The 25,341-nt window shown below is 49.7% G+C and overlaps 1 protein-coding gene across 4 annotated transcripts; it reads left to right on the top strand.

Moving 5' to 3' along the window:
- Nucleotides 1–7,996: 7,996 nt before the first annotated feature.
- GUCY2D (guanylate cyclase 2D, retinal) lies at nucleotides 7,997–24,725 on the top strand. 4 transcript variants are annotated; one of them, XR_012499381.1, is made up of 20 exons: nucleotides 7,997–8,131; nucleotides 8,971–9,715; nucleotides 9,800–10,104; nucleotides 12,249–12,600; nucleotides 12,964–13,048; nucleotides 13,327–13,429; nucleotides 13,810–13,911; nucleotides 15,439–15,519; nucleotides 16,838–17,044; nucleotides 17,143–17,299; nucleotides 17,812–17,961; nucleotides 18,581–18,729; nucleotides 19,280–19,443; nucleotides 19,537–19,729; nucleotides 19,989–20,163; nucleotides 20,431–20,529; nucleotides 20,618–20,712; nucleotides 20,845–20,985; nucleotides 21,111–21,221; nucleotides 21,768–21,784. XR_012499381.1 is itself a non-coding variant. In XM_074342253.1 (20 exons), exons 1-19 carry the CDS (start codon nucleotides 8,081–8,083, stop codon nucleotides 21,202–21,204), a joined length of 3,393 nt encoding a protein of 1,130 aa, XP_074198354.1. In that variant the 5' UTR covers nucleotides 7,997–8,080; the 3' UTR covers nucleotides 21,205–21,221; nucleotides 21,768–24,725. The 4 variants fall into 4 exon arrangements, 2 of the variants coding, with proteins under 2 accessions (XP_074198354.1, XP_074198355.1); XM_074342253.1 differs by having other exon boundaries at nucleotides 20,845–20,930; nucleotides 21,768–24,725; XM_074342254.1 differs by having other exon boundaries at nucleotides 8,073–8,632; nucleotides 20,845–20,930; nucleotides 21,768–24,725.
- Nucleotides 24,726–25,341: the final 616 nt, after the last annotated feature.

Here is a 25,341-nt window from a genome sequence, read left to right as displayed (position 1 = left end):
GGCCAGGTGGAACCTGCTGCCCCCAGCATACACCAGTCCAGAGGCCAGCCCAACCCAGCCTGGGTAGGAACCACTAAGGGCAGCACAGGCATAGCTCCCCTCTTCCACTGTGCCCAGATGCCGCTTTGGGAAAGGCGATGAAAAGCGGAAGGCCAGCCCTGTCAAGGAGATGAACTTGGAAGTGACTGTATATTTACTTCAAAGAGAGCATCTAATCTGAAGGAGGCAGATTCCGTTAACCATCAGGTTAACGTATTTTCTCCTGCTGCTGGCATGAGAAAGGAAGGAAGATCAGTGACGGATATAGAGCATTCTCATCGCATGCACATCTGAGTGTGTGTGTAAACTTACAACCCTGCTACCTAAACATGAATCAGAACTGAGAACACAATAAACGGTAAAACATGATAAACAAGGAACAATGGTGAGAACGGAAGCCAGCAAAACATGTGGTTAAGTCTTAATTGCTTTTCCAAATATTTGAGAAACCTAATGCAGCTGATTAGAAAGAATCATAAAAACAGGAAAGACATAATATTAAAAAATAAAAGACAGTATTTTTAAAAATCTGGAACTAGAATTCTAGAATCTAGATTCTTTTCAACTTTCTGATTGAGATGGGGGGATAATGGTGAGTGGAGAGGAAGAGAAATTTCAAAAGCAAGCCAAAGGAAAAACCAAAATACAATATCACCTCACACTTGTTAGAAGGACTATTTATAAAAAAGACCGGAAATAACAAGTATTGGTAAGGATGTGGAGAAAAGGGAGCCCTTGTGCACTGTTAGTAGGAATGTAAATTGGTGCAGCCACTATGGAAAAACAGTACGGAGGTTCCTCAAAAAATTAAAAATACAGCTACCAGAATATCCAGTAATTCCACTTGTAAGTATCCAGCTGATGGAAATGAAATCACTATCTCGAAGCAATATTGGCACTCCGATGTTCATAGCCACGATATTTACAATAGCCACGACATGGAGAAAACCTAACTGTCCATCAACAGATGAATGGATAAAGAAAATGTGGTCTAGGGAAGGTATAGCTCAGTGGTAAAGCACATGCTTAGCATGCATGGAGGTCCTGGGTTCAATCCTCATACCTCCATTAAATAAATAAATAAATAAACAAACAAACAAACAAACCTAATAACCTCCCCTCTAGAAAAGAAAGAGAAAATGTGGCATAATTATTGGAATATTCTTCAATGGAATATTATTCAGCCATAAAAAAGAAGGAAATCCTGCCATTTGGAACAATATGGATGAATCTTGAGGGCATTATGCTAAATGAAACAAATCAGAGAAAGATAAATACTTGTATAATCTCACTTATATGTGAAATGTTTTAAAAATCTGAACTTATAGATACAGAGAACAGACTGGTTGCTGCCAGAGGTGGGGGCAGGTGGGGAGTGGGCAAAATGGGTAAAGGTGGTCAAAAGGTACAAACTTCCAGTGATAAGATAAATGAGTCCTGGAGGTGTCATATACAGCATGGTGACTATAGTTAACAACACTATATTGTGTGTTTGAAAGTTTCTAAGAGAGTAAATGTTTAAAAAATTCTCCTCACAAGAAAAAAAATTTATTATGTGTGATGATGGATGTTAACTAAACTTATAGTAACCATTTTGCAAGTGCACATATATCAAATCATTATGTTGTACACCTAAAACTAATACAATATCAGTTGTATCTCAATTTTTTAAAAAAAAGCCAAACCAATCTATAAGGAGAGAAACCAGTGGTTGCCGGGCAGGGGGTGGGAGAGAACTGACTGCAAACGACCGCAAAAGAACCTTCTGAGGGGATGAGAATGGTCTATATCTCGACTGGGGTGGTGGTCACAGGGGTATATATGTCTGTCATCACCCCATCAAAGTTGTACGTTTAATACGGGTGCATTTATTGGTTGCGAATTCTACCTCTTTTCCTTTTTTCCCCCCAGCTTCTAGAGCTGCACTCCTTGAGTTCCCTAACTCATGGCGTCTTCATCCATCTTCAAAGTCAGCAGCGTGGTGTCTTGCCTCTGTCCTCCGTTGCCTTCTTCTGTCTCAAATCTCTCTCTGCTTCCCTTTTATAAGGTCGTTGGTGACGGCATGTGGGGCCCAATCAGAAAATCCAGAATTATCTCCCTATCATAAGATCCTTACCTTTATATACATTCAAACAGAAGGACACTATTTAAGGAAATTAGAAGAAAATCTATATCTAAGAACATGAGAAAATGCCCAAGGTATATTATAAAGAGAAAAATGGAAATTAACAAGCAGCAACCAGTTAGAAGATTTAAAAGAAGACCCTACACGAGCAATTAAAAGACAAAATACCTTCTGATAAACTTAACAGGAAACATATCAAACCTACATGAAAGAAAAGTTTAGAACACTCCAGGACACAAAAGTACACTGGAGCAAATCAACATATATGTCACATTCTTGCATAGAGAGATTCAACATCATAGAACATTAATTTTCCATAAATTATAAATTTAACACAGTAACAATGGAAGTACTAATTCTTTGGGGAAAAAACTTAAACAAAGAGATTATAAAGTCTGTATAAAAAATTAATGTGTAAGAATAGCCAGGAAAATTCTGAAAAAGAAGAGCAATGAGAAAGGGAGTGGAAGTCACTCTCTTCCATATTTAAAAATACTGCAATATTTCAGTAATGAAGGAAATATGGTGCTCGTTCATATGAGACAGACTGATCAATGGAAGAAAAGGGAAAACCCGAAAATAGAGTGTTTTTTATGATGACTATAAAGGAAAGCTGAATTAGTCCATGAATAATAATAGGACAATGGGAGCCAGCAAGAAAAAAATAAAGTTGGATCCATTACTGATGCCTCACATCAGGATAACTTCCAAATGGATCATCAAAGGTGAAACTATAAGTCCTTAAAGAAAACATTGGAGAATTTGTTTATAACCTTGACAAGGCAAAGGCTTTTAAGATAATAACTTAATATTCAAACAGCATTAAAAAATTTTTTTAAATGTGCTTGGCAAAACGCAGCCACATTAGAAACAAGCACTAAACATATAAACTGGGAAAATTTTTTTTTGCAAATTGTATTGCAAATGTGTAATTATCCTAACATTTAAAGAGCTTTAAAAATTATGAGAAAAAGACCAATAATCCAATAGAAAAATGAGCAAAGGATATAAACTATCAATTCACAGAAGATGATATTCAAATGGCTTAGAAATGTGAAAATATATTCAGCCTCACTCATAAGAGAAATGCAAATTTAAACTATACTGAGATATTTTTGTGCATTTTTTTCAAATTATCACATTGGAAAAATTTTAAATGCACTCTGTATCCAGGCTGTGGGCAAAAAGACACTCTAGTTATTGCTGGTAAATTGGTATCATCCCTGTAGGGGACAATTTGGCAACATCCATCCAATTTACAGTGCATATATCCTCTGATTTTTTTTATACCCTTTGATTTTGCAGTTTTCCCTACAGGAGTGCTTGCACACATGCAAAATGAGGTCTGTAGAGGGTTATTTGTTGGAGTAGTGCTAGTAATAGCAAGATTAACTGGTTAACCAGGTTATGGTGCCTTCATCAATGGAATATTATGCAGCTGTAATCAGCTCTCTATGAAACAAGAAACGGAAAGGCTTCCAAGATCTGTTGTTAAAATAAAATAGCAAGGTACAGAACAGTGTTACGTTTTACATAAAAAAGGGAACCATAAGAAAATATGTTTTTATTTGCTTGTGTATGTAGAAGGACCTCCAGAGGAGACACAAGAGTTTAACAATGGTTGCCTCTTTGTGGCAGGTGGGGTGACAGGGGACAAGCGTGACCAGGAGACTTTCACTATAGTCTTTTTTTACCCCCCAATTTTTAACTTTTTCCCACTGTATTCTTTATTTATTTTATTTTTAAACATGTAAACATATTTTTTATAAAGCAAATATAAAATATTTTGAAGGAGGGAAGCAACTTGTAAAGCAGTACATGGAATGATTTATTTTCTCATACATGCATTTCTAAAAGCTAGTAACAGAGGTGACTGCGAAACTTTTTTACTATCATTTTTCACTTACACATTTTTGTATGCTTTCATTTGTACATGAAGCGTGCATTATTTCTGTAATCAGAAAGAGCAAAAATGGTGATTTTAAATTTATTTTCTAATTTAATAGGGAAAAACGATCTATTTCTATGTTCCCTCCTCACTATTCTTTAACCATTACAACTGCAGTTTAATGGAATCCTGGATTTCACCTTGTATTTTTTTTAGATTCAGTGTTCTTTGCTAACTCAACTGGAATTATTTTTTAAGGCTTAGGCTCCGCTAGGACTTGTCTGCTACTCTGAGACTCAAGCCAGATTGGTTTCAAAAGTCTTTTTGTCTCATTTAAATTTAGAGGATCACTTTTTTTTCTTTGTCTACTGCTGCAGTGACTCCACAGAGACTTCTAATTCCTTCTGTCAGCTCCAAATTTAATGACTTTATGGGAGGCTGGAAAGGGACTAAAAATCCCAGCAGACGTTTTCCCTTTCCCTCTAAAGAAGGAGAAGAACCAAGACCTGCCAGAGGGGGCGCTCCACCTGCCGCTGAGGTTATTTATAGGAGTTGGATTTAAATGTAATTCAGCCCCTTGGTAACTCCAGCAGAACTGCTTCTTTAAGAACAGCCCCCCCCCCCTTATGTAAGAGGGCTGTTTTGCTTCAGTGCTTTACAGATTGAAAAGAAATTTAGCTGGCAACAGCAGAGAAACTTAAATAAGCTCAGCTATGGGTCACTGGAAGGGAGGGCAGTGTGGTGGCTAAAGTATGGCTGTGTAATCTTGGCGTGAGGACCAGGACGGATTTAAAATATTCTGCCTCGTCCCAATATAAATGGTACAGCCTCTGAGGAAATCAGTATGGCAATTCCTCAAAAAAATTAAATATAAAATTATCATCTGATCCAGCAATTCCACTTCTAGATATATACTCAAAAGAATTGAAAGCAGAGGCTTGAACAGATATTCATAGACCCATATTCATAGCAGCATTATTCACAATAGCCAAAAGGTGGAAGTAACCTACATGTCCAGGGAGGGATGAATGGATAAACAAAATCTGGTCTATACATATAATGGGATATTATTCAGCCTTAAAAATAAAGGAAATTTGGACACATGCTACAACATGGACAAAATGTGAGTACATTATGCTAAGTGAAATAAGCCAGTCACAGAAGCACAAGTACTACATGATTCCACCTGTATTTGATACCTAGAGTAGTGAAATTCATAGAGACAGAAAGTAGAAGGGTGGTTAACAGGGTTTGAAGGGAGGGAAAATGGGAATTATTGGTTACTGGATTTTCAGTTTGGAATGATGAAAAAGTTTCAGAGATGGATAGTGGTGATGGCAGTACAACAATGTGAATATATGTAATGACACTGAATTATACATTTAAACCTGGCTTAAATGGTGAATTTTATGTTATGCGCATTTTACCACAATTAAAAATTTTTTTTTAAAATTCTGCTCCTCATCCCTATCTACAGTACTTGCCAGTTTGCAGACCCTAGAAGAAAATCAGGAGATCATGGAGTAAGCCAAATCACTCCCTGGGCCTCAGTCTTATCATCTGTGAAGTGGGAGGGTTGGGTGGAGAATCCATGATTCCAACTAGAGACATTGTGTCAGAAGAGGAGACATTTGAAGGAAATAATCTTTATGGAAAGTAAGACACCTAGGACTATATAAGTGAACATTGATACCTACTATACCTACTAAATTTTGAGACTCTACTACACATCAGACATAAGCATTTTTATTAACATTAAAAAATTTTAATTATCAAATATTTAGCAAACATACAAAAAGAATCCCTAAATATAGTGATTGTGTCCACCTCCATGAGGTCATAACTCTTTGTTCATTGCTGTATCCCCAGAGCCTAGAACAGTGCCTCACGCACGGTAGAAATTCAGTGGGTGTTTTTTGAATGAATAAATGACTTCTTTTACAAGTCTCTCCATATGCAAATAGATGTTAGTTTCTCTAAGGTAATTCCTATAAATGGAATTGCTTCAACTCTACTGGGTTAATTGCCAAACAGCCCACCAATTTACATCGTCGTCACAAATATGTAGTGTTTGTGTTTTCTCAGATCCATACCAATATCTGATATTGTCACATTTTATCTTTGCCAATCTGATAGATGTTAATGGTATCTCATTTTTAATTTTGCATTTCCTTGATTATTAGTGAAGTTGAGCATTTTTCCTTAGGCTTTTCTTATGACTTGCCTTTTCATTCCTATGTCCATTTGTCTACTGGGTTAACTTTTTCATATCTTACATATTTTGGATACTAACCCTTTTTTAATATTTTGCAAATATCTTCTGGTCGATGGCTCATGTTTTCTCTCAGAGATATGCTTTTTGACCAGAAATTTTATTTTTAATATTTTCAAAGTTATTAATCTTTTCCTTTATGTTTGCGCTTTACATGTTTTGTTTAAGAAATTCTTTCCTACTCAGAATTGATAAAGGCATTCTCTTTTTTAATCTGAAAGTTTTTTTATGAATTCTTATTTGGAAATAATTTCAAATTTACAAAATATTGCAAAAATAAAAATAGTACAAAGAAGATTTATATACCCTTTACCCAGATAGTGTTAACATTTTATCGAATGTGTTTATCATTTGGTGTGTATAATATATATAACATATAGTATATAATATATAATATAAAATAGATACATATATTTTTCTGAACTATTTGAGGGCAAGTTACATACATTATGGTGCTTTACAGCTAAATACTTCAGTGTATTTTTCCTACAAATAGGGATAGTCTGTAACATAACTGCAGTACAGTTCAAAATTTACATTGATGAAATACTTTTATCAAATCTCCCATTCATGTCCCAGTTTTGTCAGTTGACAGATTTGATGTTGATACACTTCATAGCATTTGTTAACCCTAGGAACCCTATAACCTTATAGCAGCTTTAACCCTTTATACAGGGTCCAAACTAGAGGCAAGTATTGCATTTAATTGTCATATCTTTTTAGCTCCCTTTAATCTGGAACATTTCTTAAACCTTTGAATTTTATGATATTGACATTTTTGAAGAATACATTCCTCTCCTGTTTTTTTTTTTTAGTAGAATGTTCCTCATTTTGTGTTTATCTGCTATTTCCTTGTGATTAGATTGATGAAATGCACTCTCAGCTAGAACACTGCATAGATGAATATTGTGTGGTGTTGCATCTGCGCAGTATTACATAGGTGTAGTATTGTGTCTTTCTCGGGTTACATTGTCTGGAAGTACACAATGTCCATCTGCCCCTCATTGGTTGACCAACACTGGTCAGAGTGTTGTCCGATTTCTCCACTGTGTAATTACTGCTTTTTATTTTTTTGCTCCCTTTGAAACTCAAAAAAATCTCTAAGAAGGCACCTTAAGATATGCAAATATCCTCATCAAAATTTCTTCCTAGTTTTACCATCCACTGATCGTTCTTGCCTGATCCAGCCTTTGATGGTTGAACAAAGATTCACTAGTTTTTTAGTTTTGTTTTTATGTATGTCTTTAACCTGGAATTGATTTTATATAGTGTGAGGCAGTGATCAAATTCTATCTCCTCCCCACCTCCAAATGGCTAATAAATCAGCTCCATTTGTAGAATAGCTCATTCTTACCCCACTGATAAGAAATGTCCAGTTCTTCATACATCAAATTTCCATTTTTGCTGGGTTTGTTTCAGTTGCTCTCTGTTCTGTCCAATTGGTCTATTTGTCTATCCCTGCACCAATACTACAGTGTTTTAATTATTACAGCTTTGTAATAAATTTTGCTATGTAATAAGGTAAGTATCCCATTATATTCTTCTTTGAAGTTGCCTTATCCATTTTCAGTTTTGTCATCCTGGCAATTATACTCTTTGTCACAGGTGATTTTCACAACCTTCAGAGAGATTAACTTTCCCAAGATCACAAAGCCAATAAGGAGGAATTTGAACTCAGGTCTGCCCAAAGTCAGAGCTCTTTCCATTACTTCCTGGGGTTCTGTCTTCCCAAGGCCAAAGGGATGGTTACCTAGACATGGAGAAGTGGAGATCTGAGAATCAAGTGTGGGCAGATGAGACAAAAAAGGTAGGGATCAGGCTGGTTTGGGTTTGGTCTCTGGGTGTAGACTTTGCCAGCCAAGGGATGGGGCTTGGCCTTGGCTGACAGAACTGGAAACAAGATTGGAGGCACTGAGACCCTAAGATTGATCACCCACAGGTGTCCATGGGCACATCTTGTCGTCTTCCAGGCTGAGCAGGGTAGTGTGGCTGCAGCCTGAAAGGGAGGCCTCAAGCTGCTTTTACACTGGGGGTTGTGGTGGGAGGGTTGGGAGACATGGAGGGGAAAGAATCTGGCTGGCTGCCTGGAAGCTAGGACAGATCCCACCCCAGTGAGCCCCATCTTCCATCAGCCCCTCCCTGCCTGATTAAGAGACCCTAATCAGCTTGTAGAGATTAAGGGCTCTGGCCTGCTGTTCCCACACCCCCCGCCCTGGGCCCCGGCAAAGGAGACCTGTGGGAGGGCGTCAGAAGGATCGGCCTTGTAACCCCCTCACCCTGGCCCTGGGCCCGAGCCCCGGACTTTCCGGTGAGTGGCAAAGCCCCCTCCACACGGACTCCACGTCCCTTCTGCTGGGGAGAGACGATGGAAGGGCGTAGGAGTGTCCCCACCGGCCTTCTACGGCTCTGAGGGGGGGGGATGGGCGGACAAGGGGGAGCGGGGAGCAGAGCAGGCGGAGATAAGGGGGTCCTTCCAGGTTATACCCCTGACCCCATGTAGTCGTCCCGGCAGGCGGAGTGGAGTGTGAAAGCAGAGACACGCCGCGGGTTAATTGGGCTTTGAGAAACTGGAGGTTGCAGAAAACTCTAAGAGAGGTCTGCGGATCGCAACCGCTCATCCTGATTTTTTTTTTTCAATGCTCCCAGAAGTCGGCAATGACCGCCTGCGCCCTCCTCGCGGGTGGGTTTCGGGACCGTGGGCTCCGCGCCCCCGCTCACTGGGCTCCGTCTCCGCCCCGCCTTCCCCGGACCCCGCCGGGGCCCCGGCCTCCGCTGCGGCTCCTGCTGCTGCTGCTGCTGCTCCTGCCGCGCTCCGCCCTCTCCGCCGCGTTCACAGTTGGGGTGCTGGGACCCTGGGCCTGCGACCCCATCTTCGCCCGTGCCCGCCCGGACTTGGCCGCCCGCCTGGCCGCTGCCCGCCTGAACCACGACGCTGCCCTGAAGGGCGGCCCCCGCTTCGAGGTCGCGCTGCTGCCCGAGCCGTGCCGGACGCCAGGCTCACTGGGGGCGGTGTCCTCCGCGCTCACCCGTGTCTCGGGCCTCGTGGGGCCGGTAAACCCCGCAGCCTGCCGGCCCGCCGAGCTACTGGCCCAAGAGGCTGGGGTCGCGCTGGTGCCCTGGGGCTGCCCCGGGACGCGGGCAACGGGCACCACGGCTCCCGCGGTGACGCCCGCGGCGGATGCCCTCTACGCCCTCCTGCGCGCGTTCCGCTGGGCGCACGTGGCCCTGGTCACCGCCCCCCAGGACTTGTGGGTGGAGGCGGGACGCGCACTGTCCACCGCGCTCAGGGCCCGGGGGCTGCCCGTTGCCTTGGTGACCTCCATGGAGCCCTCGGACCTATCTGGGGCCCGGGAAGCCCTGAGGAGGGTCCGGGATGGGCCCAGAGTCCGAGGTAGGCTCCCCTGCAGGATGCGGGGCGGTCGGCCGTCCTGAGGGGCAGCGGGCAGAGCACCGAGCGGAGTCTCTGTGTCCGCAGCAGTGATCATGGTGATGCACTCGGTGCTGCTGGGCGGCGAGGAGCAGCGCCGTCTACTGGAGGCTGCAGAGGAGCTGGGCCTGGCCGATGGCTCCCTGGTCTTCTTGCCCTTCGACACGCTCCACTACGCCTTGTCTCCAGGGCCAGACGCCTTGGCCGCGCTCGTCAACAGCTCACAGCTTCGCAGGGCCCACGATGCGGTGCTCACTCTCACGCGTCACTGTCCCACGGGAAGCAGCGTACTGGACAGCCTGCGCAGGGCCCAAGAGCATCGGGAGCTGCCCCCTGACCTCAATCTGCAACAGGTAGAGGGACCAGGGAGGAGAGAAGAAAGGAAGAGAGCTGGGGAAGAGAGCACGGAATCACCAAAAGGGCAGAGGAGGCTGGAGGCAATGGGAAGAGAAGTGATTCAAGTTGATGGAAGGAGAGGAGGATGCCAGTAGGGAGAGAATAACCAGCAGCTCTACCTGTCCTGGAGTTTCCTGTATAACGTAGAGGCTCTCATCCTGCTTTGGGCATCTTAGTGTATTGGAAGTGCTTCTAGAGAGTAGGCAACGAGACCTCTCAAGGCCAACTCCAAGGAGCAAACTCTAACAAACCCTACACTGCAACGTCTTTTGCAGTCTCCTTAAAAGTATACCCACTTCCAACATCACCATGACATACAGACTATAATAAACAACTGGTGTTCTTAAGAGAGCAAGAAGGAGGGAGGATGCAGATCCAGCCTCCATGCCCAGTTCAGAGGTGTTTCCTCTGGGGCGTCATCTGGTGGTCTTAACTTTTTGAGAGCCTTGCATCTTACAAGAAGCAGAAAGGTCCCTAGGTGGAGCCAAGGGCTTCTATAATCATTTAGATTCACAGCTTATCCCCAGCAACCAGCTGATAATACCCAGGATTCCCTGAGAACCTAGAATCCCTGTTCAGACCACATAGTTCCACCCCGTTCATAAAAGTGGGGGCTAGAAACAACTAAGAGAGAAGGGAAGTTAGATGTCAGTGGGCAGTAAACCAAGCACCACAAAGACTCTACTCAAAGGATTGTACATGAGAGAGTGCTGTGAGCCAAGAGGGGTTGAAATCTTCCCCACCAAGGCCCCTAGTCGCCACCAAGAGGATTCGTGGAAGACAATGGGGAGAAAGGATGGGAATAGCCAGTAAGAAGTGGAGAACAAGAATTAGGAATAGTGGTAAGATGGGCTGGAGGGCAGGTAGAGAAAGAGAGGTGGGGGAAATGTTGGGAGGGGAGTGGACCCTCTTCAGTTACTAGTAAGTAGCACCACCCTCCACCTAGCTGCCCAAGTGAGGCCCTGGGAGTCACCCTTGATTCCTCTAACTCTTCCCCTAACACGCAGGCATCAAGTCCTGTCACTTTTGCTTCCTAAAGGTCATTTGAATCCATCTACTTTTCCATTCTCACAATCACTGCCCTGGTTCAGGCCACAACACCTCTAGTCCAAATTCCGAAACAAAATCTCCCAAATGGTCTCTGCTTCAACATTTACTTACCCCAGACCTTTCTCCACCCAACAATCAGACCGAACTTTGGGAACCTAACAAATGTGACTGTGTCACCTGTTCAAAGCCTCCCAGTGTCCTCTCACCCTGGATAGATGCAGGCCCCTTCACTGGTTTATCAGGTTTATATTCTTTCTTGAACTTCAGCCAGACTGAGCTACTTTGGGTTCCCCAATATATCCTTCTCGTTTGCCTCTGTGCTGCTGGTGTACTGTTCCCTCTCTCCTGCCCTTCCCCTCCCCCAGTAATTTCTGATTCATCCTTGAGGATGGTCACTTCTGGAAGCCTCCTCCTCCCCCAGCCTGTGTAGGGGCTCTCTTTTCTGTCTCCTCATTTCCTTCAGTTACCCCTACCCTCACTCACGGCACTGCGTTAACATCCCTGTCTCTCCCACCAATTGAAACATTCCTCGAGATAGAGACTCTGTCTTGTACCCTGATATATCCCTAGTGCTCTACACAGTGCCTGGCCCTGTGAGAGATGGGAACTGGGAATAATAAAGAGGCCTGATGAGATCAGATGGTAGTCTTGGGAAAAGAAAAGAAGGAATAATAAAAAATAGCAGCCAACCAAAAGGAGGGAAAGAAGGCTTTCAGTGAGTGATATGTAATAATATTAAAAATATATGCAGGGCAACCAAAAGGAGAGGGACAAGAGGACCTGTAGGTAATAGAGTTAGAAGTAACCAATGATGAAAAGAGTCTAAGAATCCTGAAAAGAGGGAAGGGCAGTGGGGAAAATGGGTGGGTTAGCCAACTGGGGAGAGAGGAAGGGAGAACCGATGGGGAGGGATACGGAACCACTAACTAGGAGGTGCAAACAGTCAATGGGCTTGAAGGGCTTGAAGGGCCCAGTGAAAGGACAAGCGGGGACAGTAAGTCCCCGTCTGTTTATGGGCAGTGACCCTGAGCCCCCTACCCTTCTTCTCCAGGTATCCCCACTCTTCGGCACCATCTATGACGCCGTCTTCTTGTTGGCTGGGGGCGTGGCCCGAGCGCGGGCGGCCGCAGGTGGCAGCTGGGTGTCGGGAGCAGCCGTGGCCCACCACGTCCAGGATGCCCAGGTCCCTGGCTTCTGTGGGGCTCTGGGAGGAGCTGAGGAACCCCCGTTTGTACTACTGGACACAGATGCGGCTGGAGACCGGCTGTTCGCCACATACGTGCTGGACCCCACTCGGGGCTCCTTCTACTCCGCTGGGACCCCAGTGCATTTCCCTAGAGGGGGAAGGGGGCCTGGGCCTGACCCTTCGTGTTGGTTTGACCCAGACGTCATCTGCAACGGAGGTGAGGGCGAGCACCCCAGCCCCCACCGGGGCAGTCACCATGGATCCTCCACAGAGTGGTGAAAGAGAGTGAATTCTCATCCTGAAACCCCTGTTTGAGGCCCTTTCAAGTCCTCCTCAGAGACCCCTGGCTTGTGCAGGACCCCTCTCTTGCCAAGCCCCCGGAGCCCTCTTGGAACCTTTCTAGCAGTCCCAGATCCTCTCCCCCCTTGCCAGGACCCATGACCTTTCCCTAGATCCTGTTCTGGGATCCCAGCCCCTTTTCCTGGAGCCTCCAGGATTTGCCATGACTATATACCTCCGCAGAGAGGGTGCCTTCCCTCCACCACAGCTCTCAGCATCCCTGCTCTCACTGCCCCTCTAGGTGTGGAGCCCGGCCTCGTCTTTATCGGCTTTCTCTTGGTGGTTGGGATGGGGCTGACAGGGGCCTTCCTGGCCCATTACTTTAGGTGAGTAGGGGGGTTTGGTAAGTAGGAGATGAACTTGGCTTCCCACCTGCCAGAAACACCACCGTGCAGCAAAGACAACAGGCTGGGCCCACTCAAGAGTAGAAAAAGGGAGGGTATTTTTTTAGAGGGGAGGAGGCAGGAGGGGTTCTGGAGGGTTAGCAGAGTCTCAGGGGATGCTTTAGGGATGGCTGCCCTCCTCTGAGCCAACATTATCCCTCCTTGGCTTCCTCTCATGGACTTTGGTCCCCTTTGCGAAGATGACCTCCTTCCCCTACCAGGCACCGGCTACTTCACATCCAGATGGTCTCTGGCCCCAACAAGATCATCCTGACTCTGGACGATATCACTTTCATCCACCCACAAGGGGGAAGCTCTCGAAAGGTGGGGGAGCCAGGATCCGGCTGTCGTCCCCTGTATATTTGGTCCCCTGCCTGGGCCAGCCCTCACCGTAGGCCCCACCTGGGAAGGCCTGGTTTCTGCCCTAGCTCTGTCCCAGGTCTGAGCACTGGGGAGCACCCTCGTGTGTGCAGTGAGGGTAACAGCCCCTGTCCTGACTGATTTCCTGGGGCCTTGTGAAGCTCCAACAAGTAAGTTTGCTTTGTAAGCTGTAAGGTGTTGTGCATTTGGGAAGTAATGTTATTACCACCTTCCCTCATTAAGATGTCTCCCCCTCCCCCGTTTAATCCCTAGAACTCAGCCTGACTCAGGACTTTGACCCCTACAGTATATTTTGACCCCATGCATTGACCTCTACCCTCCAGGTGGCCCAGGGAAGTCGACTGAGTCTGGCCACCCGCAGCGTGTCAGACATTCGCAGTGTCCACAGCCAGGCCCCGGACAGCACCAACATTGGCCTCTATGAGGTGAGCCTGACCCCCCAGCCAGGCCAAGGTGTATTCCTGGAATCGAGTCCTACACTGCAGACACCCAGAAATGGGGCTGGGAGCTCAGAGTGGGATCTAGGGAAAGTTCATGGATTCCTCAAAGAGGAGCATCTGGGAATCCTTCCTGCTGGGGGATTTTCCCTTAGCCATTACCCAGGTGAGGGCTCTTCAAAGGCCAATCGCAGTGGCCTAAAGACTGGAGGCCTGATGGTGGGGAGTGTGATGGGACCAGCATGTAGCCTGGAGGGGCCACTGAGGCCATCCCCCGCCCTGCTGGGAGCCCCTGGCCCTCCCCCTCAGGGATCCAATCCCTCAGGTTACAGAAAGGCACAGGCCTCACTTGAAAGGTTGTGGCAGAGGGTCATCTGAGATGTAATCCCATGGTCACAAAAAGGGCATTTCCAGGATCGGATTGTTCAGGATGGGGAGTTTCCAGACACGGCTGTCTCTGATTCAAGCCAGACCCACATCTTGCACCCCCTGCACCCCCACCTGCATTTCTACCCAAATTAGATCAGAATCCAGAAGAGCAAGTCTTAGAGGGGACAAAGGAGGTCACAAAAGGGCATTAGGACATTAACTATGGGGTAAGCAAATCTGAATGTGGTGGGATGTGTGGGAGATAATGAGAAGAAATCCAAAGAGAGCTGACAGAGAGCTCAGCTAATCAAGAAGGAGTGGAGATTGAGAGCTCCTGTGTGTCAGGTCATGGACAGAATGCAGAAAGTCCTAGTATGTTGCCTGGAAGTTTCCCAGTAGAGCGCTATTCTCATTTTGGGCAGGACCCTCCCTGTGCCTTAAAGAATGTTTAGTGCCTCTTGTCTCTAGCTCTGTCCACTAATCACAGACCCCAGTTTTTGTGACAATTAAAAATGTCTCCACACTTATTTCCAAATCCTCTTTAGGGGTCTGTATCAAATCCCCAGAATTCCCTTCTAGTCCAAATCCCTCACAATGGGCAAGGCCAGCTACATAATTGGCAAGGTCTAGGGTGAAATAAAAATGAAGGGCCCCTTGTTCATTCAAAATGATAACAGCAGATCATTGAAGCAAGCTCAGGCCCTTCTGAGCACCGGCCCTGTATGACCCACGCTCATGAACTGGCCCTGCCAACAGCTGAGGAGAGCGAGGCTCAGAGCCTGGAGGGGAGCTGCCTGTACTTCACAGATGATGCTCCCAACACAGTGGACTCTCAGCAGATGGTGATGAGGGCTGGGATTTCAGTGACACTTGAGGTGGTGATGGCTCACTTGATTGGGCTGTTGACGAGTGCATCTGGGATGGTGAGGAAAGCCATCCAGGCCTTCTGCATCTCTCTTATCCACGGATGGGCTCTCACCCCTCTGGCTGTGGACCAGCAGGCATCAAACCTCTTGCTCCTGGTGCTCTTTGTTACACCGAGGATAGGTTCTGGGGCAATGGGCCAATGGAAACGTGGGGGTTCTAGGGCTCCCCACATCATGAGGTTTTAAGAAACTGAGTTCGCTGCTCCCATCTCTGCTCCAGGGAGACTGGGTTTGGCTGAAGAAATTCCCAGGGGATCAGCACATAGCTATCCGCCCAGCAACCAAGACTGTATTTTCCAAGGTGAGAGTGGGTCTACGATGGGGGGTGGGACGGCCATTGCCCTTTCCACCTTGCCTTCTTTTTGCAGCTGAGTCTACAGGTAGGCCCTGTTGCAGGGGAGACCAAGAGTTCTCAGTGAAGTGTCTCTTCCTCTCTAAAGCCAAGTTTCCCACCATGATCTCTTATAACACTAGTTCTTTCCTTTGATGTTTTTATCATAATTTGTAATTGTCTGTTCACCTGTGTGTGCTTGCTTATTTCCTATCTGCCTCCCTCCCTGGACTGTAAGTGGAGTGAAGGTTTCCCCCTACCCCTTCCATTGTATTTCCAGCACCCAGCACAGTGTCTGGAACATTAGACACATCCAATGAATGTTTGTTGAGTGAATGATAGAAAATAAATGGGTTTCCAGTTCTGTCAGGCTACTTGTGCAGAATGTCCTGGTTAATGCATACTGAGAGAAGTGGAAAATTGGCAAGGAGGCTATAAACTGGCTTATTCTGGTCCTTCCAACCTTAATGCCCCTGTTACCCTGAACACCATACAGCCCTGTCCTGGCCTCCTTCCCTAACGCCTACATAGAAGCTCTTGGTCACAGCTGCAGAATGACTTTAGTGGACTACCAGTATGGGTCATTGGACTAAATCACTATTTAATAACAGGCATTTAAGACAAAAAGAAGCCCCTTATTGGACCAAAGAAAAGTCAGAAAGGGCACCAGTCACTCACTAGTCCCTGTTTTCCCAGCCAGACTGCAAGGGCTTCTGTCCTTCTGAGCGAGCGTGGCCTTGTTCGTGGCTCCTCTGGGACCACAGCTTGACTTCTCAGTCCTTCTTGCCTGACTTGGGGAGGGTGGGGGTCTCAGACAACCATGTAACCGAGAAAAGCAGCCCTGGGCAAAGTCACCCGCACAGGCCATTTCTGATTATTTTTGAAAGCAGTGAAGTGTCTGCCTGGTTCTCTTCCAAGAGGCTGTTACATCAGAAGTGGGGGGGAGGGGTACCAGGAGCATCTCCTTCATGAGGTGTTTTCTCTTAAGAGCCAGGAAGTTCAATGTCTTATGGTTAATAAATCAGAACCTGCCTGGATCCTGATTACCAGCACGAGGTTGTCTTCTCATTCATAACTTCAAGTGTCTGAACGGTGGCCTTTGACTATGTTGTCTTTTCCAGAGAGAGAAGTTATATGTAGAAGGAAGCCCCCCCCCCGCCCCCACATGCCCTATAGACCTTTCCACTCACCATTTTTATCCATCTTCCAATCAAAAACAGACCTGAATAACAGCCTCCTCCCTGCGTTGCTCCCAGGACAGAAAATGCCTGTTAACTTACCCCCTCAGATCCGGGAGCTTCGGCATGAGAACTTGGCCCTCTACCTGGGGCTCTTCCTGGCTGGTGGAGCAGGCGGCCCTGCGGCCCCCGGAGAAGGCACGCTGGCTGTGGTCTCAGAGCACTGTGCCCGCGGCTCCCTCCAAGACCTTCTCGCCCAGAGAGACATAAAGCTGGACTGGATGTTCAAGTCCTCCCTCCTGCTAGACCTCATCAAGGTGTGCGTGTGGGGGTGGGACTGGGGTGGGATACAGGGGGGAGGAGCCGGCAGGGGAACCACGTGGGCTGGGGCTGCCTCTTACGCCACCCTTTCCAGGGAATAAGATATCTGCACCATCGAGGCGTGGCTCACGGGCGGCTGAAGTCACGGAACTGCGTGGTGGACGGGAGGTTCGTGCTTAAGATCACGGACCATGGTCATGGGCGACTGCTGGAAGCGCAGAGGGTGCTACCGGAGCCTCCCAGCGCGGAGGGTAGGATTCCCCGGCTGCCTCCTGCGCAGACGAGCGTCCCCCGCATCCCCATTATTTCAAGGGCCTCTCCTTTCCTCCTTCCCTCGCACTCTCTCCATCCCACATCCACTGAACTCGACTCCTGCCGCGGAAAAGGTCTTGTGACCTCTGAGATGAGGAGGGTGGGGTCTTTGACTGGGGGGCGGGGACTTGTTAGGGGGCGGGAGTTGTGCCTGAGGGGTGGAGTTCCTGCCCTTGAAGGGGGTCTGCTCTTGCTAGGTCTTGTGCCCAAGAGGCTGAGTCTTCTCTGGGCTCTGCTTTGTCTAGAAGGTGGGGCCTATTTGTAAGGGTCCTGCTTTGTGAGATCTGTTTTGGATTTCTGGCAGATTCTCCTGAGGATAACTGCGGGAGGGAGGTCCAGACTCAGGTTAGGGGTTGAGCCGTGTGAGCCTGGGTTTTCTGGTGAGAGTGGGAGTCTGTCCCCAGCACCCCCATGGCCATCCGCGTGCCCATGCCCCCTTTCCCAACCCCAGACCAGCTATGGACAGCCCCGGAGCTGCTTCGGGACCCAGCCCTGGAGCGCCGGGGAACGCTGGCCGGCGACGTCTTCAGCCTGGGCATCATCATGCAGGAGGTGGTGTGCCGCAGCGCCCCCTACGCCATGCTGGAGCTGACCCCCGAGGGTACGGTCGCCCCTCGCTGGCGTCTGGGCTGGAAAGACACCCTGCTGTTAGGCAGCACCGGGCCAGACCCAGCCTCACTCCCTGCTGAGGCTTCTGTGGACCTCCCTTAAAGCTGGGGTCTGAAGGGTCAGGGCGGTGGGGAGCCAAGCATCAGGACGGGTGGGGGTTGCTTTTCAGCACCCAGACATTGGTGGTTTCCTCTGTCCTGACCCTGGACCCAACCTGTTTCCCCAACCATCAGAGGAAACTCCTCTCTGGTTCTTATGGGCCCCAGGGAGGCGGCAGGATGGGAGGAAGTGGGAAAGAGAGCTTGATCTAGTTCAGATCTATATTACTTATCATCTATAGACCTCAGCAAGCTACCCGATCACTCTAACCATCACTTTTCTTATGTGCAATAAATGTCAGTATTTTTGCCTGTCACCTCTTACTGCCCCTGCCCCTCAGGGTTCAGGGTCCTCAGCAACCACCTCCCACATTACACTTCCTACACCTACTGAAACTCTTATTTAAAGGACCCCCTTCCAGTCCACTCATCTTGAGCTTCAGCAGTCAGGCCAGAGTCAGAGGTGGCTTCTGTTCTGTCACATCCCCTCTCTTGGTCCCTTCATGCCTCCAGAAGTGGTGAAGAGGGTGCAGAGCCCCCCTCCATTGTGTCGGCCCTCAGTATCCATGGACCAGGCGCCCATGGAGTGCATCCAGCTGATGAAACAGTGCTGGGCAGAGCAGCCGGAACTTCGGCCCTCCATGGACCGCACCTTCGACCTGGTTAGGAGCTGGGATTGGGCAAGGGCTGGGCTGGGCTGGCCACTTGCCAGCAACCTGGGCCAGGGGGGTAGGGTGGGTGCTGCAGGAAGGCAGGCTGGTGGAATCTCTGAACTTCCAGGCTACTTCCTAAGGCGGTAGCCTGAGGATGAGGGGTTTGGTCAGGGCAGAGATAGAATGCGGGATATGGAGGCTTTTGGAGTGGGAGTTGGAGATCTGGTTGGGAGAAATATTTAATTCAATTCAAATAGCATTTATTGAGTTTGTGTTTGGCCTAGTGTAGCAGAAAGACCCTTGGCCTGGGAATGCAAAGACTGGGCCAGTTCCGGTACCTTGTCAACTACTAACAGAACAGCTGACCTCTTGGAACCCCCATTTCCCATGGGCTTTCTAATAATGTGGGGAAACACTGTGCCTGGCACTGGGTGGCAGAGGCTTGGTGAGCACAAGATGAATGGGGGTAGGGGCAGAGGATCAGGCATAATATGGCCTCACGAGAGGGACATGGCAGCCCACAGCCTCAGCTGCCCCACCAGCTTCCTCCTCCTACTAGTTCAAGAGCATCAACAAGGGCCGGAAGATGAACATCATTGACTCAATGCTGCGGATGCTGGAACAGTACTCCAGTAACCTGGAGGACCTGATTCGAGAGCGCACAGAGGAGCTGGAGCTGGAAAAGCAGAAGACAGACCGGCTGCTCACACAGATGCTGCCTCCGTGGGTGCCAATGTGGAGAGGTGGGTGGGGAGGACAGCTGGAGTCCAGGCAGACTGGTGGCCTCCAGGTAACCTTCCCACCTGCCATCCCCAGGTCTGTGGCTGAGGCTCTGAAGATGGGGACACCTGTGGAGCCCGAGTATTTTGAGGAGGTGACACTTTACTTCAGTGACATCGTGGGTTTCACCACCATCTCAGCCATGAGTGAGCCCATTGAAGTGGTGGACCTGCTCAACGACCTCTACACGCTCTTTGATGCCATCATTGGCTCCCACGATGTCTACAAGGTGCGGTGTGTAGGGGGCAAGCCCTCTTTTAGCTTCACTGTCTTCCAGCACTTCCTACTCAGCCCCCAGAGCCCTTGCCCCAGGCCACCAGCACAATCCTCTTTCTCAGCCCTCCTGTCCCTTATGTCTTCTGCTGGTGCCCAGCTCAGCCCCACAGCTGGAAGGCTCCCCAAGATCTCTGCACTAACCCCAGTTTAGGCCCCCTGACAAGGGACAGTCACATCTGTGGGGGGTGCTGAGTACTGACTTCGCTCCTCAGGTGGAGACAATTGGGGACGCCTATATGGTGGCCTCCGGGCTGCCCCAGCGGAACGGGCAGCGACATGCAGCAGAGATCGCCAACATGGCTCTGGACATCCTCAGTGCCGTGGGCTCCTTCCGAATGCGCCACATGCCGGAGGTGCCTGTGCGCATCCGCATCGGCCTGCACTCGGGTAACTCCCCGCCCTCCCAGGTTCCCCAGCCCATCTCCCTCTTTAGGGCAAACTCGTGGAGTGATGGGGCGGGGGCTGGTCTTGAAGCCGCCTTTGCCCACCAGGCACTCCTGTGTAACTAGGAAGGTGTGCTTGAGAATGTTTCTTTGGGGAGTTGGTGGGGCTTATGGGGTGCTAGAGCCCCCCTGAGCCCCAGGTGCCAGCCTAGCCGCCGGCACGGCCGGCTGCAGCGCGGGCCGCGCCCGCCAACCCCGCGCGTCTCCGCAGGCCCGTGCGTGGCGGGCGTGGTGGGCCTCACCATGCCGCGGTACTGCCTGTTTGGGGACACGGTCAACACCGCCTCGCGCATGGAGTCCACCGGACTGCGTGAGTAGGGCCGGGCGGGGCGACGTCGCGGGCCGAGCCGGGCGCGGGAGTGGCGTCCCCAGCTCACACGGTCCCCCTGCCGTCCCAGCTTACCGCATCCACGTGAACATAAGCACCGTGAGGATTCTGTGCGCACTAAATGAGGGCTTCCAGACTGAGGTGCGGGGCCGCACGGAGCTGAAGGTGAGGCCCGGCTGGAAGACACAGCTCGCCCCGCGCCACCCGGGGTCTCCCGCTTGCTTCCACTTAGACCTCGAGACCCACCCGCCCTCGCCCCGGCCCGCCTAAGCCCTCTGCTCCCCCGTGTCTCCCCAGGGCAAGGGCGCCGAGGACACGTACTGGCTGGTGGGCAGACGCGGCTTCAACAAGCCCATCCCCAAACCTCCCGACCTGCAACCCGGGTGAGGATCCGGCATCCCAGGCCGCCGAGTTACAAGCGATGATGGATCCATCCGAGTTGGTCCCTCCATCCCCTCTTTCCTCCTCCCTGCCGCACCTGACCCCGCCAAAGCGGGATAACCTGGGCCCTGCCCTCCTGCTGTGTGTTCTCCCTCCCTGAGGCCGCTGTCCTTTTGTCACAGGGCCAGCAACCACGGCATCAGCCTGCAGGAGATCCCTGCTGAGCGGCGCCAGAAGCTGGAGAAGGCGAGGCCGGGCCAGTTTTCCGGAAAGTGAAGCCCGGCCTGGGACAGGTACTACCCACTCTGCTCCCACACCCAGCTGCCCATCTCCCCTTACGCTTCCTGGAAGACAGGCGCCCCTTCCCCAGCCTGAGGACCTAACCCTGCCTGTGGAGCTTCTGATTTAAAACAGGTGTCCCTATCCCTGTCTGAGTTAGTGAGCCCAGGCTGGTTCCTAAACCCAGGGATTTCCCCTGGGAGGGAAGCACCAACTGCAGGGATTCTGGCTCAGCAGGTCTGGGGTGGTCCAGGAAACCAGACCTGAGATGCCGGTAAACATGACCTTCTGGGACGTCTCTGACCCCCTCCCCCCACTGCATTAACCAGTCCCCCACCCACCCCACGCCCTGTGGGCCGGGCCCTGCATGAGAGACTGAACTCTAGGGAGCAACTTGCACCAGAGGACGAGTTGAATGCTGCCCTTAGAGTTCTGTTACAGCAGAAACCCTGCCCTCTGCCCTCCTTCAAGAAACTCTGATCCATGATTCTCCCCTACAGAAGTGAACCCCCATGACCCCTTTCCACAATTTCCCTCTGAGACACTCCTCTTTCCCTCAGGATTATTCTGGAAGATCCTTTTCCTGAAAGTTGCTGCTATAGGTGACCAAGAGTCTGGCTAATACCAGTGACTTCTGTCCAGCTCGGCCTCAAAGGATTCTGGGCCTTTACAAGAGTTGGTTGCGAGTCAGCTGTATGACCTTGGGAAAGCCTCACGCACTCTCTCGGCTTGGGTTCCCATCCATGCTGCAGTGAAGAGTGGCCTAGGTGGTTTCCACACCCCCTTGACTCTGACAGCTGAGCTTCAGAATGGTTGGCCTTGGGATATGGGGCACTGGGCATGTGGCCTTCAGCCCCAGTGACCCTGAGCCCATCAGGGGATGTTGGGGTGGGGGATTCTCCACTTTGCAAGGCCTCTCAAGGCCCCAGGAGGGAGGATCTGGGATTGGATGCCCCAACCCCAGAGAAGGTGGAGATCTCGTGTTCCACCAGAGCAGCTGTTGTCATGTGGCCTGTGGATTTGAGGGTTTCTGTTTAGCCACAAGCATCCTTCCCTTCTCCATCCCCCACCAGTTAGAAACTGGCTCCTTCGCCTGGGGTATAACCACATAACTGGCCCAAGTGCAGAGAAAACTTGCTTCAAGGCTTTGGGGAAAGAAAGGGAAACAAATCGCACCAAACCTCTACTAACCAGAACACCCAGGAGTGGTAGTGTTCTCTGTTGAACTGGGCGCTGCTGAGCAGGCAGTTGGACAGAAAATCCTCCCTGCTTAGATCTTTGCCACAAGCGTCAGCCCCTCCCAACCTGGTAAGTCCCCAGCTGAAGTTTCTTTTGTGGACCTCTGATGTTCCAGAGCCTGGACCTTGGCATGTTGAACTCCGGGTGTCCTTCACCATTGCTGCATACCCTGGCAGAACTTAGCAGCAGCTGCAGCCACCCAGGCTGCCACTCGAGATAGTGAGCCTCCAGTCCCTGGAGGTGTGCAGGCAGGACTGGAGACATCTTTGAGCAGGGATAGAACCATCAGAGGGAATTCTAGGTGGAAGGATGAACTAAATCCTCATCTTGCCAAATGTGTTCGTGGGCCAGCAGCAGCAACGTCAGATGGGAGCTTGTTAGAAATGCAGAATCTCAGGCCTAGATGTATTATGTCAGAATCTGCATTTTAACAAGTTCCCTCAGAGTACTTATATGCACATTACAGCTTCCAGATCACGGAACTAAATGATCCCAGGATCCCTAAATCTCAGAATCACTAAGATTTCATACAAACCAGGCGAGAAACTAGCCCTGAGACTTGTTTTCTATGGTCAACAGGGTGGTTTGGGTTTGGGGTTGAGCTAGCAGTTAAAAATCAAGAAATAACACATTTTAAAAATGTCTACCAAGTTCCCGTCTTCTCTGAAATCAAAAACCCCACACAGGGGCAACTGCTGACTTCGCGCTGGAGCTAAAGATGGACCATCCCCTCATCCCCTCTCTCCAGGGTTTCACTCTTCCATTCTCACAGTGCCCACCACTTCCCTTGGACTCCAAGACACCAAGATCTTCTTAATATCCCTTATGTAACAGTCTGGCATCTGTAGGCATTGGAGCTCAGGACTCTGGACTGGCTGATGTTAGGATTACAGGCGCTCCTGGAGGTTGCTTTGCCTGACTCATGAATTCTGCAAGCTTATAGTGGTCTTCCCCTCCTTCATAAAGGCAGAGAAAGAACATAAGAAAACCTAAAATCCAGCACTTGTAGGTTCTGGTTACTTAAGGTGGTGCTGCTATAGTGAGTAATATAGTACAATTTATAAAAAAAACATTTTTCACCGAGTTTGGAGATGATGAATTAAAGATTTTTTTTAAAACCCTGATGTGCGCGCACACACAGACACACAATTTATTTTTTAAAGTATGTACATTCTTAACCATCTCTCTTCAGATTTTTCTCTGTACTTAGGTCCTAGGGATTGAGGGCAGGCTGCACTGTGGGCACTGGACCTGACAGCCTTTTCCCTCCTTCCTTCTCCTCCCTGGCCCCGCCCTTTCCTCTCCTTCCCTCCCTGCCTGCGAGGGGCCTCTGGTAGTTAATGGCCTTGATTGAGGGGCGCTTCAGGAAAGAGTTGTGCTGGAGGATTAGTGTGAACTGGCTGGGGCAGGGCACCCCCCAGAGGGCAGGAGGAGGAGCTGGGGCCCAAACTCAGTCTGGGGCAGAGGTGGGGCAGGCAGGGCTGAGGGGGTCTCTTCTCACCCTCAGCTCCGCCTTGTTCCCAGGACTCCATCTCAGATAAGCATGTGATGTGACTGGGGGAGAAGCTGGTAAAGGAGGCTGTCCTCCTCCCCCGCTGGGAGAACTCAGGGCCGCCCACCCCGGAGCTTACAGAGCTGGCAGGAGAAGAGAAGGGAAGTCATTCAGCCTCAGTCTCCTCTCTGCCCCTGGTCTCTCCCTGCCCGGCAGTTTCTCCCTGCCTTTCTCCTCCTTTTCCATGGAACCTGTTTTCCTAGGCCCCAATCTCCTAGAGCCCTGCTGCCCAAGTCCTCTCCACCTCGTCACCCTGCTGTTCCTCGGACCCAGGCAACTCCCAGCTCAGAGAGCACCTGACTTGGCCACTAGGCACTCCCCACCCTCGGATGTGTTTACACTGCCTCTGCCTGCTGGCCAGTGCCAGGAGCCCACGCTTGGGGCTGTCCCTGCCTTCGGGATGGCCCTCTAGCAGGGCCCAGGGACGGCCAAAGCAGGAACCTCTCGCAGCTGCTGCTGCTGCTTTCATCCCAAAGCAGGGACGCCACAGCAGGTCCCGGGGCTCCTCTGGAGCCTTTTGTCTGTGCTGCTCCTCAGGGTCTGGGCCCTACTCCCCATCCCCATCTGCAGGGGACCCCAGGCACCCCGACTGGGGAATCTGTGATGCTGTGTTGTGGGGCTGTGTCCACCGGGCTCTTCTGGACTGTGCCCTGTGGACACCAGGCCGTGTGCCATGGTGTTGGGTCCTGGTGGGGTGGGGGCTGAAATAAAGGTCTGCTTTCTTCCATTTCGTGATATGTGTGTTTTGTTGGTTTTTTTTTTGGCCCCAGGGGGTCTGAACACCCCCATCCCTGGAATGTTTGAACCTGGCATTGCCAGGGAGGGCTTCAGATAGGGGTGAACCTAGAGATGACCTAAGCAGGGGGAGGTGAGCTGGGGTCAACAACCCCCAAGGAAGCCCTCTGCTCAGGGGGTCTGCTCTGAGAGAACCAAGCAGGGAGGCCACAGACTTTTTAGGCTTTTAGAAAAGACCAGGGTCTCTGAGGCTCCAGAAATGCGTGGTGTGGCCTCATCCCTTGGTCGTAGGCAGGAGAGAGGAAGGTAGAAAGGCAGAGCTCCTCTTTGGGCCTGGCCATGACCCAGGACCCATGGAAGACTGAAGGAATGGGGCCCCCAAATGGAGAAGGTAAGGTCCACTAGTCTCTGAGCAAGACCTCACCAACAACCCTCAATCCAACTCTAACCCTTCAAGAGTCTGCCACTGGGCCAGCAGAACAGGAAAGACCATCCCAAAGCCACCCATGGGTGACCAGCTCGTTGGTTATCCATTGTCTGCGAGCCCAGGTATCCTGCCCCAGGCTCAGTGTTTCTGACGTGATGACTCGTGCATGTTGGAGACTCTG

Source organism: Camelus bactrianus, chromosome 16 (assembly GCF_048773025.1).
Source record: "Camelus bactrianus isolate YW-2024 breed Bactrian camel chromosome 16, ASM4877302v1, whole genome shotgun sequence".
NCBI classification, from domain to species: domain Eukaryota; kingdom Metazoa; phylum Chordata; class Mammalia; order Artiodactyla; family Camelidae; genus Camelus; species Camelus bactrianus.
This window is presented reverse-complemented; position numbering and strand designations above follow the sequence as displayed.

What these genes read in the sequence shown, in the direction of transcription:
- GUCY2D (XM_074342253.1), top strand. Translation starts at nt 8,081, where the DNA reads ATGGAGAAGTGGAGATCTGAGAATCAAGTGTGGGCAGATGAGACAAAA. An exon ending in GGATGGGCCCAGAGTCCGAG is followed by an intron (nt 9,716 to 9,799) that starts GTAGGCTCCCCT and finishes CTGTGTCCGCAG; the next exon opens with CAGTGATCATGGTGATGCAC. An exon ending in AAGGGGGAAGCTCTCGAAAG is followed by an intron (nt 13,430 to 13,809) that starts GTGGGGGAGCCA and finishes TCTACCCTCCAG; the next exon opens with GTGGCCCAGGGAAGTCGACT.